Here is a 16,969-nt window from a genome sequence, read left to right on the forward strand (position 1 = left end):
AGGCCGTCGTTTTTTGCCGTACTTTTCGCACAGGTACGTCAGGATCGCTCCTCGATTCCCAAGCACAAAGTCTTTATCGACCAGCGTCGGGACGGTGTGTTGTGGGTTTGATCTACGGTGTGCAGCAGTCAAGACGTGTTACGACATTGTTCACTCTCTCTCTCGCGTTTGCGACTCGTACGTACCTTCAGGAACTCCGGTTTCAGGTGTTCGCCTTTCAACAGGTCGACCTCCTTTAGGTTCAAATGTAGACCGAGCGCTTTGGCCCACAGACGATTGATTGCACGGGGCCGACAGGGGAAGGTGATAGAAATCATACCCGCAAGAAGCGCGTCTGCGTCCGGAGCACACGAAAGAACCCAATCGCAACTGAGGCAACGGCCGGGCACAGTGTCACTTGAGCTGCAACTACAATTTATTTTATGAATCTGACCGTTATCAGCGCTATCGTTCGGTTGCGTCATTTGCCGAGTATTGCCTATACCGGTCGGACTGTGTATGGGTGTGTGCGGGTTGGAATGTATATCATCATCCTTTGTAACGGTGCGTTGAACGGGTGGAATAGGATGACATCATGTCTTGATCCCTATTTACAGCAGATATTGTGGAAGGAAGTATGATAGCTGCCATATGATACAGATATGATGAATTTTATAGCAAGGAAGTTACACTGCCCTATCTGCTCAACTCACTACGTTTGAGGCGTCATGTGTTTAGTTCGTCGGATTTTTTTATCTAGCTCACGTCGATACGTTTCACTAGAAACTTAGGCAACGATGGCAATTTTGTAGGTTTTAAGTTTGCTGACTAACAATTTGTCTGTGTGTCTTCTTTGCTCGTTATACAATCGTTATACCAACGATACTGCATCGACACTCGAGGAACACAGTTGATGTAAAGTTATGAATAATCAAAGCTTCTTGGTAAAAATTCTGCATTGATAAAATTGCGTCAAAATGCATTCAAATATTGTAATATTTTTCTTAAAATTCAGTACGGTAAAATTCACGTGGTATTACGGCATGATAAGAAACGGCTGTCGTGAAAAGTTTCGGTGATTTAAATGTGAACTGCACGGCGAAAATTGTTTCTAATATTTCTGTGAATTACCCTGTACCGTACAGCTGAGCTGTCAAACTGCTGTCAACGGTTTTTTTTTAGCGTCAGTGGTAAACAAACGGACCTACAGAAAGAAATATAAATACGGTCACGCAAACGTAAAGCGGGACGCGAGGTCTCGGTGAGGCTACATATTGTATTGTGATTTTCAAACTTTTGCATTCGCATTCGCATTTTTAATTACGACCATGGGTGGTTGTCGGTGTACGTTTCGTGACTGTGAAAATGGCACTCGGCGTCACGGAAGGAGCTGCACTACTTTCGGTATCCCGTGCGCGATCAAGAACGATTGATAGAATGGGCGAAAACGCGGACCGGCTCGAATTTGTAGACCTTCCGGTGGACAAGGTGTCCAACAAGGTGTCTGCCAGGAGCACTTTGAGCGTAAAATGTTCATGAACGATCTGCGCGATCGGCTCACGAAAATGGCGATACCCCGGTTAATGTTGATGCCGGACGAAACCATCGTGAACGTATAAACGGGATCCATCTACTCGAAGGCGAATGCAGCATTCGGTGCAAGACAAGCGGTTGAATCATACACACGTACTCACCGCATCCAGCAAGAAGGTAATGTTGTCTCTGTTTATATTGCTCTTGAATAGTTATTTTATCAGTTTTTTTCCATCAAGATCCGTCACATCGAGCCACCAACGCCAGTGCAAGAGCGTCGGATGAGACGCCGGTTAAAAAAATAAAAATACTAAACATACAAAAACCCATCGCATCACACAGAACATTACTCCTTGCGAGATCATACGATTAAAACGTGTCCACACCTAATGGCCCAGCACGTGTGGGGAGACTGTTGAACAAGAAAGTGTTTTCCCTACCCAGTACATCAGGGCCGCGTACAGTGAATGCAAGCTTATCAGCGAAGAGAATGATGAATCGGTAGTATCCGACGGGAATCTGAACGTGATCCGATCCTTGTGGAGACAGTGTACAATTTTCTGACTCCACATCATCAGCATCAACGTCATCGGCGAACAATCAGCAATGATGCACCGAACTCCACCGTTGGGAATACTGTTCAATCGCCGCCAGAACCGGTCCCGTGCCCGTCATCGACCCTGCACTATTGGAAAGATGGACCATAGCGTCCGCGAGATAGAGAAACTCCAGAAGCTTGTGCAGGAACTGGCCAATCGTCCGGTACCAGATGTTCAACCAGCTGCAATGCCGGAACGAGTGGTGATGGAGCGAGGACCGCAGCTAACAAGGCACAGCTTTTCAACAGCATTAAACGTACCCTCACACCCGTCGATGGTAACGCTGCTTCGTATGGACTGTGTTTGCGGGGGTCGGCCGATCGCCAGTGGAAGCCAGACGAGAAGAGTCCCTCGCCGTGGACATGCTCAGTTTGGGTCGAGGAGGTGTACGATTACTTCGGAAGAGTTTCGCTTCCGATTACCATCGAAAAGCGATGCCAAGCAGTGGAAGGAGACAGGTGACATCGATGTCGACGATGCATGCTAGTTGCAACGAGCTATTTTTTTAAATATTTTTTTTATTGAAATGAATATACTGGATTGATTTAAACCATCCATCCTCTTCATGTAGGAAACCTATTCTATAGATATCCGACATAGCTTGGGTTTTTTTTTTGCTTTCTTTCAAGATATATTAGTCACGAAGTACGTCACATTTATACACTACCTCATGGCACGTACTGGCGCCCGGGTTTAGTACGGCCGACGGGAAGTTGGGCTGGTTGATCGCGTCAGGGAAATTCTGCGTTTCCAAACAGAAGGCACCATGCTTGCAGTACTTTGCGCCACCTTTACCCCTGAATTGGAGGATCAGCCGCTCCTTCGGGGATGAGCGGTTTCGAGGCGAGTCCCTCCGTGTATCCTGGCGTTTTGACCGGTTTCGGATTAATCTGCGAAAGAATAAATGGGGAAAGTCAGTACCGTACATCGTCGTTCCGCCACCGGCTCTTACATTCTTGTTGGGTCCGGCATAAAGTTGCTGGTGTAAAATTGCACGCCTGGCTGGTCGGTGTACACCTCCAGCACGCGCCCACTGTGCGGATGGATCACGCGTGCGGTAACGTGCGGCCCTGTTCGGTGCCCTTCGTAAGGCAGAAGTTATCGTCGAAACCCTTGCCCGCGGTTTTGCCATTGCAGGGCCGAGTTCGCGCGGTATGCGCAGATCGTATGGTGTGCCGCCGACGCAGATGAATTTGCCACTCGGAATCGAATCGGCATCGGTGTCGGTAATCTTATCTGCATTGATGCTCACTACGTGGCGATAGATTTCCTCGTGCCCGTTGCCTGTTGGAGAGAGGTGCAATGAATTATTTTCTGCCTAATTGATATTCATACTTCATTCATACGACGTAGCATCATCACTTACATGACCGGCCAGGTTTAAAGTAGAAGGTTCTTGAGATTGATGGGCGTTGGCTTTGTCGAGTTGCTTTGAAGAGCGCCTCGAATCGATTGTCCGCCTTCAGCTCGTACCGAACGCTGACCATCACCGCACCGGGATATCCCCGTCACCGTCGGGGATGTGTGGTGCGTAACGTTTACAGCCGTCCCCTCCACAACGCCTCCCAGTTTGTACTTGTCGAACCCAACTTTCCGCCGTGCAGCTGGTGTCGCTTGTCGAAATTCTTCGTCACCTGAACTCCTGCCCGTTGAGGGTGAATCTGCCACCACCAACTCGGTTCGCGATGCGCCCGATGGTAGCCGAAGTACGGATTGTTCGGGTGTCTGATAGCCGGAAGTCCGTCGAAACCCAGCACCACATCATCAACCCCCCGTTGCGATCGGGCCACCTTCATCACGGTGATGATGGCCCCGTACGAAATGACCTGCACCGACATGCCATCGGTGTTCTGCTGCCAGGTGAAACGTTTCACCGTTTCAGTGGCACCGGTCTTGGATGCTTCACCGTGCCGAAACCGTCCACGGTTATGGTGACTGGTGGGGGCGCTCTTGCCAGTATCGACCATTTCGTAGCTTTTCCTCACTGAACCGCGCTGTTCGACTTTGCTGTCTATTGACTTGATTGTAACTGAAGCCCCCGACGGTCGGCTATTGTCATTAGGGGGAACCGTTTCCCTCGGCACTGCTGTAACTCATCGCTATCAGGGCAAATTGAGAATTAAACAATAAACAGCCTGCTCTTCCGTGCGTCTTTACCACACCAAAATGCCCGACCACGACTCGCTTGTTTAGTGGCTTTATCACGTTATTTTGAAACAGCAATAATTGAAGATAAAAGAAAGAAATGGCACAAACGCCGTACAACCGGTGACAATCAACAAGATGAAGTGATGTTTCGCCGCCTGCTGAGGGTTGTTTTTATTTGAGTTTGTTTTGCTCCACACGCACGGTGGCAACGGAACGAAGGGGCAATGTTGCCATTCCACGCGTCAGCGTGTATTAGTGTGCGAGAGTGTACGCACCGCACCGTTATCGCGACCCGACAAGAGTTCATGCACACCCAGCATCATCAGCTGTTCGGTACGTTCATCCGTAAACCATTCCAGTCAGTTCAAGTGGCGGTGGAATGTTGAGTGTAAGATCGTGGTCTCAAACAAAACAAAATTGAAAAAAAAAAAATGGTAAGACACCGCGAATCTGTTTTATTTTGTGGTTCACCACAAGGGTTAAAGCACTTTCTATCCCGAATTGTTTCCTTTTCGCTGCAAGTTCTAACCACACGTTATCACCAACGTAATACAATTAATTTCAATATCATTGTAACTTAGTGATTTGTTTCACGCATATCCGGGAATTATTTCTTCGTGTAGAATGTTTAATTTTTATTAGTATGTATTATTGTTTTATATGTATTTATTTGTACAAAAACGTAACAGGACTGTATTGCTGGACTTACACAACAGAATGGTTAGTGTAGTTTTGTGTAGAGACAATCCTGGTGGAATTTAGCCACGTCTGGTCTTGTAGAGGTAAGTGCCTTTTTCATACTATATTCAATTGATCTACATGGAGCCCTTGAAAGCGAACTACAACCCTTTGACCACATCATAAGCGACAAGATAGTAGCAGATGCAGGACGAATGATGGAGAAAAACTGGACCAAAAATCAGCTTCGGACTGGTTGCAATATTGTCATTGCCAACCGTCATTTTGCTGCACTTGTTCAAGAGCCAAACCCAGCGTGATCTTCTTGGACAGTGTCCTACCAGCACTTGAATCTGGAACCACCCGCGACTAGAACACGCTAGCACGACTGGCAAACGCAGGACGTAATAACCCGACCTGCTGCCATAATACTCTTCCATGCCGCGACCTCAATCGCCTTAGCAAATCCATAGCTGGAATGGTTATTGGTTTGGTAGCGACCGCTTTTTCCTGAGAATCATCAAGACCACAACACCACCATGGAGAGACCATCCATCACACCAAGACCAGAGAATCCTATCACGACTTTGGTTAGGACACACCCGGCTCACCCACACCTTTTTATTGCAAATATCCAGCCCACCACTATGCAGTTTCTGTGGCGGCGACATCACGCGTCCGCCACATCTTAACCGAACGCTATGGATACACTGCGGAATGCATCACCTGCAAATTGGACCACAGCATCGACACCATCCTCTCACAAGACAGAGATTACCAGCGTAAACTTTTAAAATTGCTTCGTATTAATAACCTTTATAAACAAACGTTTTAATAAAATCAACTGATAATAGCTATAAGATTTCGTATCAGACGACAGGCACATTAAAGAATGGGATAGGATAATAATCCAATCCTGTAATCATTTGCCAATCTACACAAGCAGGAAAAAAACCTGAAAAAAAAGAGCAAATATCGATCTGTTGAAACATATTTAGAATAAAAAAAGTTTGATGTACAAACCGATCCTCGACACATAATCGCACAAAAGCACAAACTAAATTTTTTCCGTTGTTGCTGTGATGCAGAAACCTTCTAAAACGCATGAAATGTGAGACATATCGCCCGGTAGTTCTAAATGCCCGGACACGACTTCCACGCCATCCGATCAGAGATGCAAACGCTCTTGGCGTGTTAGAGGGGCACACACCCTCAGCACTATTATCTTCGGCGGTGTGTTCGAGCAGGGGTGTGTAGGAGATTGGAACACGAACCTTCGGGGAGGTGAGCGACGAACCGGATATCCTTACGGTTGGCTGGGGCATGTGTATACAGGATAGAGACCACACGTCCCTTCAAACAGGTGCTCTTAAGTAAAACTACTTTATGTGTTTTAAGCAGAACTATGTGTGTCAAAATCATAGGCTAAAAAGTCTAAAATAATGTTTAATTACTTGCTGTTCCGCTTTTATAGGAAGTTAGCCATCTAAAATTGTGATTGCTGGTTTGGTAGAATATTTTGATATTGCCCCAATTTTCATGGCAAATTGGAAAGAGGTAAAGCACCTACAGAAACCAAAAAACCATAGCATATCATATTCAATATAAAGACACATCTTAATTTTGTAACTATTTTGTGAATCCTAGTATGTATGTGAAAAATGAAGCATGAAGCAATCTAAAAATTCGTGATAAAAAGTGACGGTTATTTATACCCAATGTTCCATTTCCAGTTGAGAAACCGTTTCGAGAAAGTTTTCGATGAGCCGTTTCGATTGTCCTGAAATATAAAAAAAAAAGTTGCACTGCTAGTCAAAGACGCCTTAATAACATGATCGTCATTAATTCAAGCCCCGTATAGTCTGAGCTCTTTACAACGCAGAACCGACTATCCCGCCTTAGGTAAACCAATTATTATTAGGTCAAATTAAGCTCAAACAAGCAGACCACAAACTATTTATCATAAAACTCTCATTCTTTTAAATCAATCACAGATATTCAAGCAGTGTTAAAATACTCGACTCCTAAAGCATGTATAAAATACAATCTGAGTCTTCCTAGACAGGAGAGGATAGACTGAAGAGTACTTGTCGTCGAGTGACATCGTATACATTCCTTACATCAACGATTCAACGCTTCATTGTAGAAGATATCAATATAACGTTTGTTGTATTGATTGATTGTATACATGACAGAAACACGAATACTGATGATTTTCACTGCAGCATTAAGCTACTTTGCCAACGTAAACACGCCTTCCCATGACGGCATAAACATGTATGTGCTAAAAAGGAAGCAAATAGCGGGGAGCCCTTAGAGTAAACATGCCGACCGAGCATGCTGGCCTGCGCGCCACCGATCACGTGACCGAGTGCATAAACATTCGGCGAACCGCGCAGGAAGAATGCAGCACGTATTTTGCACCCCTACGAAGCGATCGACGCATCGTCATTAAGTATTTACCACAAATCAGCCAACATCGTTTGCCGGTAGAATTGTGTATTAGTTTTTTTCTAGGTTGCTTCATTAGCTGGTACGCGGCCTGGGCGGTCGGCGGTTAAGTTAAGAGGCATTTTTCCGTTCCTTCCGTTCCTTCTACCTACTAGCTAGCGTAAAGACTCGCGCGTCACAGCAAAATCTGCACCCGGAAGCAATTTTTGAGCAATTACCAAGCTTCGCATAAATGGCATTCAGCAAAAAAAAAAGACACACACACACACACAAACACACAGAAAACCTTCACTTGTTGGCAGTCGGGGAAGCTTTCGCAAATCTCCAAAAAAATCTACACGCATGATTCTGACTGATCAAAAAACGATATTCAATAGCGTGCAGCAACAAAAATAAAAAAATAAATAAAAAAAAACATACCGCCATTGGTTAAGGTTGTGAACCTTTTCCCAACCCGAGATTTGGTCATTTTTTTGTCTGAGACTACACAAACTGCCTATTTGCTTGAGTCAATCGAACGCCGATAAACGACAAATAAGCGCACTAATGCAGCGAACAGGAAATTGTCAAGCGTTGTCAACGGTATGCAAATTCATTTTTGCACCTTGCTGGAATATCAAACGAACAACTTTTCGACAGCAGCACTTCGGCACACATGACCGTGATCTATTGCGATCGACAGTCGACAGGTTAAAATGTTGTTTTTGTGGTTGTTGCTTGGATTGGTGTTTTAACAACAAACTACACAGACAGTACACACGCATGCAGGTCCGCTCTGAACGGTGTTCCTTCAAATGTTTAAACTGGATAAACATGATGGTCGATCCGGATCGCAGGAGTTACGAGCGTGTTAGGTTTGAATTTGTTTGCGCTTTCCAATTACACTCTCGCTTTCGTGGGGGTGCGGGAGCTTAACATATAATTGGGGATGATCGGGGCGATCGTGATTGCGGTCATCGCATGGAGTTCCGAGTGAGCCAAGTTGCATAAGAAGATGCTCACTTATCAACACAGCTGAGCGCATGAGGTAATTGACGGAAGCTGTGTAAAGTTTGCGCATGATCGCTACGCAAGGAAGAGATCACGTGTGCTTTCGGAAATATAGAATGAAGTCTGTTCAATGGGCTTATTCATTCCATTAACGAAGCTAAAATGTGGAGAATGTTGTATTAGAGATCAAACTGTGAGTGATGGTATGGGATTAGGGATGAGAATACTCACTCTTTAAAATGATTTGAATTAGTATAGAAGAATGACTATTTAAAGATTAATTTAAAAATATACTAGAAAAGCCTGTTACTACTACTATTCGATTGAAGTCACTCACTCTTTTCACTGACTATGGACCTTAGGGATTCTACTCCCAAAATTCAGGGTGTATAAATGCTTAAAAGATTGAGTCACACAAATAGGACGAAATTGTGAAGATACTCTCATATAAACACTTTGTGCTAAGATGAATCCATACATTTAGTATCATGATTTAATTGACTCACTCACTCAAACTCAATGTGTACATCTCTATTATGGAGGCAACCATCTTGATACATTTTAGTTGGTACAATTCGTCTATTGTTGTTATTGAAGGAATAATTCATCTTTGCATGTATGTAAACTGCTGACAATGGATTCGTCTATTTACTAGAAGTCCATAACAATATGCACGATTGGAAATATACACATTTATTTTTACTTATATGAGCAATTTTAAATAGCATGAAGCATTGAGCAAGATCACCGAATATGCAGCAGAACGTTCGTTGCTTCAATACGAGATTTGAACTCAGGATAGTCATATTGTTATGCTAGAAAACAGTATTCTTATTTTAAAATGCATGTTAATGTATGCCTTTGACATTCCACAACCAGAAAACGAAAACAATTATCAAACTTTTTTAGACAACAAACTCTTCTACTAATCGGTATAACGTCTACGCCCGCATAGTCGTGTAAAACGTGCCGCTCCATTAGCATGCAAGCAAATCGAACCTTCCGATAGTGGCGACGGCAGCGGCGGCGACGCCATCCCATCATTTCGGAGGCACGATCGATGGGCGACGAGAGCGAAGAAAATGCGGCGATCGGCAGCGCATTGGTTCGCGAACTCCGCGCAGTCCCGGCAGATGCTCGCGATGGGCTGGAGTGAGAAAGCGAACTTAGCTAATTCATGTGAGAGAGCGAGAGCGAGCGATGGAGAGAGAGAGTGAGCGAATAGTGAGCATGAGTGGACGGCTGGACACGGCCGATGATGGTTACTAGATTTTCGAACGCGCGCACCCTGCGGGGGACACGCAATCGGAAAACAGTTACGATCTAGCAGCCGGCCTGAACACCGGAGCATAAAAGGGAAACGGCCCCACAGTTGCGGAAAACGGGCACAAAGCGTGTACCCGAGAGAACAGTCGGGATCCGCCCAATCCGTTACCGGCGAGAGCCCGCTTCGTTCGAACGTCTGGGGACCGCACGCAATCGATTCCTGGCGCCGCCGTTGACGCCGCGGCGACAAAGGTCGGCTGATACGCGTGTTCGCGACAAGCTGCAACACACTTGGAAGAACGACGATAGGGGAGCAGGGTGCGTGGTAGGGCTCTCTTACGCAGCCGGCAAAGACGACGACGACGACGCGCGAAACTGATTTCGGTGTGTTGGCCTTGGCGCATCGATTGATTACACGGGCGGGCACAGGTGCTGCTAAGTGCGGGGTACGGGGGATTAGCGGTGCGTGTTACGTGATTAGATTTGTTAGTGGTCCTGTGGAAAAGAGCAGGAAGGAAGCAGGAAGTACGCGTGTGTGTGTGTGTGTGTGTGTGTTTCACAGGGTGCATCCGGCTGCACACATTGTCCAGCACAATTTGGTAATGACTCAGTTCTCATCAGGCGCTTCCCGTGAACGGATCGATAGTGTGTGCGGTCGATGGGTACGCAGGGAGGTGTCGATTATGCAGTCAGCCTAATTGTAAACAGAGAGAGTCCCGTGTGACGAGTGCGTTTTCTTATCGCGCGCGCCCGCTGGCAAACGTCGCGCTCGAACGTGCGGTCAATGTGGGTTGATGAGTTCGCGTTTGCGATTGTGATAAACGTACAACGGAGGTTACAACAAAATAGCGGTGCAAGTGTTCCATTAGCAATTAGCCTGTTCCGAAGCAACGAGCGATAGGGTGGAAGAATTCAAATCAAACATTCGAGATTCATCGCCAGGGCTTGCTTACAGACATACCGCTCGGCGCTTTGCGGGAATCCCAACGTGTTGGGACAGAGGGTCATCTGTACATGTTGGCCCGTACATGCTGTATGTTCAGTGCGAATGAATTATGCAGACGATTGATGAGCCGACTGCCCGACAAGGCGTGCGATTCTCTGTGGTAGCGGCGATTCACAGCGAAGCCAAGTAGAGCATACGCATCGATCGGTCCTTTAAGATAGATCACCGAGGTCGAAAGGCTTGCTCATGGTGCAAATTAGTCTAAATTGAAGTGCCTACAACACCACCAGTGTGACTGTGTTTGCCGGGCTATGCAACGTGGCTACGATTGAGCTCTACTGCAAGATCTCCACTTTGTATAACGTTTCCAGTGGCGCAACGAGACGAAACACGCACACACCAACGGATCAAAGTGCTAATTCGTCTTCCATTATTTCCCCCGTGCACAACCGATTGGCCCACCCCCCTTCATCGCTTCGACCCGAGAACCAAACAGCGAGATGCGAACAAGACCGGCGCGATGAAAATCCAGCGCAAAAAACCGATCGCCTTTCTGCTGATCGTTGCGTTCGGCGTCCTGTTCTTCTGCAGCGACAACCTGTATCTGTTTCACATGGCGAAGGTGCGCCGCAAGGTGGAACAGGAGCAGAATCTCACCGTCGGGCTGGAGGTGGTGCAAAGGCTCTGGCAGGCCTGGGCCGTGCCGGAACCGTCGCCTCTGCAGTCTGGGGGCGGTGGTCCAGTTTTCGCGACCACGGCGGCACCGTTCGAGCAGCATCACTTCAACCGCACGGTTAGCGACCGGCTCGGCATCAGCCGACCCATTCCAGATACGCGCCATCCCAAGTAAGTAGCTGGAGAGTTGTTATGCGGGATCTTACTGGTGGTGTTTGCCGGGATGCTTCAGTTTGTCGATCGTACTCTGGTGTGGGTTTGGAAATACACACTGTACGGTGTGTGTCTTATCTTTTGCGCAAGCAAATTCGTTATTGTAAACTCATGAAATAGGACTGAAGCTTGGTTAAAGGGAAATTTAATTGTAATGGCGGTAAATGCAAAACAATTTTTATTGAGATTAGTTACAATTGTACCCACTTTAAGCTTTGCCTTTTTGACCTTCTTAGCTTAGCTTTAAGTAGTTCTTATCAATGAACCATGCTCAATGTGTTACGCAAACATTCAACATTTCTCAAATGCGGATCGCGGAGTGGCTGACTTTGTAGCAAACGATTCGATTGGATTACGTTTGTAAACAATCTTTACCCACTCACATTGGCTCCCTCTTCCGTTCTTCCGTCTGTTCACGTAAAAACTGATTCACCCCGCACGTGGTAATCTCTGGGTGAACCGTCAAGACGTTACCGTGGCGCTAGGGGCACTAAGACATTCCGCTAATCAGCAGGAACGAATCACTCTGTAGACTCTGTGTGGATATCTCCTCACCACTTCGAGTTATTGACCTCGAAGCAAAGCAACAGCAGTGGCAGGTTCTGTAAGATAGTTGGCCAATATTTTCGCATTACAACTACAACAACACACAACATAGAAAAACGGTCAAGTGTGTTCCGCAACTCATCGAAATTGATTGACGATGGCGTCTAAGGCGCATAATATAGGACTTTGATCACGCACGATCGGGGCAAAACGTTCCAATATTCGGCTTTGGTCGTATTTTCAAGTATAAAGACAATATATAAAAAAGAAAATTAGCAAAACGATTCACGGAATAAATATTATCACGCAATAACCACAGCTACATGCGGATGTTTTTTGTGAAGAAAAGTATGAGTAGTTATTATATTTAGAGTGTGTGTTGTTTATCAGAACGTATGACCCAAAACCAGTTACAGTTCATGCTACGCATGAGTTCAGGCTTTATTGCTAGTTCTATTAGCAAAATCATTCTGCTTCCAAAACTTCCCCCAAAAATAAAGTGAATGAAGCAAGGAAAGAAACAGATCTTGGCGACGATTAGAATTCTTGAACTCAAGTACGGAGTTCTATAAGCTGGTTAGATGCGTGGTCATGATACTTTTTTCCTATAAAAAAGACTGTTAAAGAGCTTCCCAAATAGAACTGATTTATGAGGCATTTTATGTACAGACATAATTGTCGTCAATCATTATGCAGCACCTTACCTACAATCAAATAAAAAACTGACGGGCTTTACTGTCTAAGGGAAGTTAGGGCAACGTGGGCATGGTAAGGGATCTGTTGGAACTCCAAACGTAATGAAGGGAACACGATACTTGTTACGTGTGTTAGTTTTGCGCCTTTTGTATCGTTCAAGAAGAATCATTCGTATCTATCTGCAATGCTAATAGTTTCGAATCTCTAACCAAATCTCCAAAGATTCGTAAGATTGATGAATCTGAATAATTCTTAAATTCTTCAAAGTACAGGTAGTCCCTGAGATATAACGATTCGGAGATATGCCTTTTTTCAAAATTTGAGGGTTATTTGAACAAATTGTACTGATTCGACTCATCAATTCAAATCCCCCAAATACAAATACAAAATGAATTCCCTTTTGGTGGATTTTTTTAAGTCTTTCAAAAAGATATACAATTGTAATCGAATGTCAGAATTATATGTGATAAGTAACTAAAACCTATTAACTCGAGCAAAATCGGTCGAGCTCGAGACATTCTGTATCTTCATAATGTTGATAAAGCAGGTTATTTTTCATTAATATGCCCATTTGACCCCGTGTTCCCACAGCTTAATGAAAATGCATCTCACACTCTGCACGTAGCTGGCTGGGCATTAATTACTTGTCCTTTTTCGATTAGGCGGATAAGATAATTGAAATTCTTGGCTGTTTACAATTTCGACCGCTGAAATAGTGTTTTGTTTTAAAGGAAAATATTTCATTTCCGTGACGGGTGTTACATTTAAATAAACCCCTTTTTGCACCGTTTGTTGATTACAGGGCTTCCGAATCAGTGAATCAAGAGTTATACGGTAAATTCGCTATTTTCTGTACAACGTATGAGTTGGTTATATGGCAAAAAGTTGGTTATATGGCTTACAAACAACACAATTTCAATCGTTGTTATACCGTTATTATACGAAAATTTAAAGCTAAAAAAATAATTTTTGGAGCATTTAAGTTATGCGCTTAAGTTAATCTCGTTATACGAGAGTCCTTTATAATGGCCACATGAATGACACCATGCAAATGGTCTACAAAAACAATCCTGCAATCACTTCTATGTTGCATTAATAAGAACAAATCAGAATTTGAATGTTTCATAAGCTAAAATAAACCAAAATGCAATATGTGCTGTAGAGATAATGCATACGTTCAACTATTTTTTATTTATTTTGTATACATAGAAACCATATAGCGTATACGGAAACGCAGAAAATAAATTATATTCAACAAAAAAGTATAATAATAAAAATAGGATAGCAATATCATGTTTCATCATCAATATCATCAACAATAAATCATGTTTATCCATTACTGAATCAAATTACCTGCAGTTTGATGCATGAATCTTATTATTTCAGCTTTTTTATGCGGAATGTAGCTAAAAATGTTCAATTTCACGTTGGTCTAATCATCACCTAAGTAAGCTCGGAATAAACCTATAAGTTTGGAACATGAAATGTTCAATGTTGTTGTTCTTGATGGAGTGATTTCAAATAAGCTCGGCCTTCAAATCGTAGCCAATATCGTATTTGTAGTCCATTTGCGTTCCTTCAGTGCCACCATTTATGGGCGTACAATGTGTCATAAAAGCATTCGATGAATAATAGAGTAAGTTATCACAATTTGACCACAGCATGTATAACTCAATCTAATTAATGTACGCAATCTGTTCAGAAAATTTACGAAAAAGAAAACGTACCAGCACACATACACGTATCACTCTACATCCCGTCCTGAGGTTCAATGTAATCCGCTAAGGTGATGAATGCATGATTAAGTTTTTTCGGTCGCGACTTTGGTCATTCACAGTCCCAGGGATGAAGTGATCGTGGTAAAATTTAAATAAGCATTCCAAATATTTTGATCCATCAAGCTTCTTCAACAGCGAGCCGACAGATATTAGCGTTTGTTATCAGCTGGCGTAATGGCTTGCGGAGGAAGCTCACGTGTTGAATAAACTAATTTACATTTTCTTCATCGTTCGCATATTTCCTGCTAGTAGAGCATCAATGCCTTTTCGAGGCTGGTGTACCTATTCGTTTGGCTTTCCATAAATTTCATCGGAATCGAAAAAATATATTGCGTTGATACTATGACATGCAGGGTTAATGGAGTGTGTTTAATAATGTTACCTTGTTCTCTTAGTTGTTTACAGCGCACCTACCTCGCGACGCCAGGGCGTACCACATCTGTGATAATAACGTTCCATAACGAGGCGATCTCAACGCTTCTGCGAACGATTGGCAGCATTCTGCAGCGCACTCCGCTGGATATGTTGCACGAAATTATTCTAATCGATGACTGCAGCACTAACCACGAAGACGACGCCCGGCAGCATCCTGCAAAAGACAGTCGACGAGAACAACGTACGCTGCGATATTATGAATTACTTGCGCAAATTCCACTCGTCCGTTATTACCGGAACACAGTCCGACAAGGTAAAACACGGCACGTGCATGCAACACTCACCAACAAACTGAGCGATGCTAAAGCGAATTCCCTTTCTTCTTCCCCACCAACCACCAGGATTGATACGTTCCAGAAACATTGGAGCAACATATGCAAGTGGAAGTTTCGTGCTCTTCCTGGACAGTCACTGTGAGGTGAATCGGGGATGGCTGGAACCGCTGCACGATCGGTTAGCGATCGACCCGACGGCAATCCTTAGTCCGGTGATAGACATCATCGATCCGCACACATTCGAGTATCGGGCCAACAGTGCCCGGTTGCGGGGCGGCTTTGACTGGAGCCTTCACTTTCGCTGGTTACCGATCGCGGAGGAGGAATTTGAGCATCGCCGCCATGATGAGTCGCTACCCTTCTACAGTCCTGCCATCTCCGGTGGGATATTCATCGTGGCGAAAAGTCTGTTCCAGCAGTTGGGTGGATTCGACCCGGGGATGGACATTTGGGGTGGCGAATCGCTCGAGATGTCCCTGAAGGCGTGGATGTGCGGGGCGCACGTGGAGGTAGTACCGTGTTCACGCATCGGGCATGTGTTCCGCCGAAAGCATCCGTTCAGTTTTCAGCCAGACGGTAGCCATTTGACGTACCTACGGTAAGAGAGTAGATAAATAATCTTGCTTGACGATTGTTTAACGATTCGCTTGTTACCGGTTTAGCAACACGAAGCGTGTGGCCCTTGTCTGGATGGATGAATTTAAGAACTTTTTCTACGAAACTCGCCCGGAAGCGGTAGCGGTCGATGCTGGATCGATCAACGAACAGCAGGAGCTGCGCCGTTCACTAAACTGTCGCAAATTCAGCTGGTATTTGCAGAACGTTTTTCTCGATTTGCGCCTACCGAACGAGAACAACGTTGCGTTCGGCCAACTGCGCCACGGTGAACGCTGTCTCGCCCTAAAACCAAAGAGAAGCCTAGTCCCAGCCAGAACGCGTAAGCGCGTAGCCGAGAATGATGTCACGCTGCTGGAGTGTGTATCGCGCGAACCGGACGGCAATGAAGGCCATTGGGCGCTGCATAAAACCACCGGTCAATTGAGCACGGAACGGACGATTTGTCTCACTGTGCGCAATGGATTTGTACTGACTGAACGATGTCGCCAGAAAAGCACCGTTGCTCCAGCGGGCGAGAATAGTGGTGGACAGCGATGGCAGCGAAAGGGTGGGACGCTTATACACGAGGCTAGCGGCATGTGTTTGGAAAGTCTCGTAAGGGAAGATGTGGGTGCATCGGAGTGCCGTCGTGGTGCGCCATCGCAGCTGTGGAGTTTCTCCGTGGAAGTGCAGCAGCTCATGTAGATGTGGTTTGGGGCGTGAGCCGAAAATATACAACGCGTTACTTAAAATTGACTACGGCGGTACCTTTCTGCTTGAACGAAACTATTTAAGCTCGAAAGAATGTTTCTTTCCTTTTCTTGATATAATACAGCACAACTGGATGGATTTTCGTTAATTGATAGTGTTTCCTTTCTGTAGGTGATGGTGTGTGTATGCTTTATCGGTTGACATCACAAGGTTACATTTGAATTGAGTACCACCAGTGCATTCTTACATACATTTGGTATTGAGTGTGCATTTTGCATTACCTCCCTCAAATGCTTCAGCAAATGCTGCGTGTTTAATATCTTCCATCTTTATGCTATTTATCAACCGTTCATCAACGCGCGAAATACGTTAGCGATGAAAATAAAGAACTCCATAGTAGTAGGATCCATCATTGGCAATATCTTACTGTGATGTGTTTGTTCGCTGTTGCAT

The 16,969-nt window shown here is 44.9% G+C and overlaps 2 protein-coding genes and 2 pseudogenes across 2 annotated transcripts; 2 read left to right on the forward strand and 2 right to left on the reverse strand.

Moving 5' to 3' along the window:
* Positions 1-17: 17 nt before the first annotated feature.
* LOC121602958 (glutathione S-transferase 2-like) lies at positions 18-1,024 on the reverse strand (the record flags this gene model as incomplete). Its single annotated transcript, XM_041931707.1, is given in 4 exon segments — positions 18-109; positions 184-276; positions 278-334; positions 1,020-1,024. Coding segments are annotated over 4 exon segments (247 nt in total), but the record flags the coding sequence as incomplete, so codon positions are not given.
* A 283-nt stretch (positions 1,025-1,307) lies between these two features.
* LOC121602961 lies at positions 1,308-2,598 on the forward strand (annotated as a pseudogene).
* A 147-nt stretch (positions 2,599-2,745) lies between these two features.
* On the reverse strand, positions 2,746-4,078 carry LOC121602962 (annotated as a pseudogene).
* A 5,575-nt stretch (positions 4,079-9,653) lies between these two features.
* LOC121602959 (polypeptide N-acetylgalactosaminyltransferase 16-like) lies at positions 9,654-16,561 on the forward strand. The gene is made up of 4 exons (XM_041931708.1): positions 9,654-11,436; positions 14,894-15,186; positions 15,275-15,806; positions 15,871-16,561. Exons 1-4 carry the CDS (start codon positions 11,111-11,113, stop codon positions 16,508-16,510), a joined length of 1,791 nt encoding a protein of 596 aa, XP_041787642.1. The 5' UTR covers positions 9,654-11,110; the 3' UTR covers positions 16,511-16,561.
* The last annotated feature ends 408 nt before the right edge of the window (positions 16,562-16,969 follow it).

The sequence above is a fragment of the Anopheles merus genome, unplaced genomic scaffold (assembly GCF_017562075.2).
Source record: "Anopheles merus strain MAF unplaced genomic scaffold, AmerM5.1 LNR4000737, whole genome shotgun sequence".
In the NCBI taxonomy this organism is placed as follows: Eukaryota; Metazoa; Arthropoda; class Insecta; order Diptera; family Culicidae; genus Anopheles; species Anopheles merus.

Excerpts from the sequence above, each read along its gene's own strand:
- LOC121602959 (XM_041931708.1), top strand. The coding sequence starts at position 11,111 with ATGAAAATCCAGCGCAAAAAACCGATCGCCTTTCTGCTGATCGTTGCG. Across the intron at positions 11,437-14,893 it reads CCAGATACGCGCCATCCCAA|TTGTTTACAGCGCACCTACC; the intron begins GTAAGTAGCTGG and ends TTGTTCTCTTAG. Across the intron at positions 15,807-15,870 it reads AGCCATTTGACGTACCTACG|CAACACGAAGCGTGTGGCCC; the intron begins GTAAGAGAGTAG and ends TTACCGGTTTAG.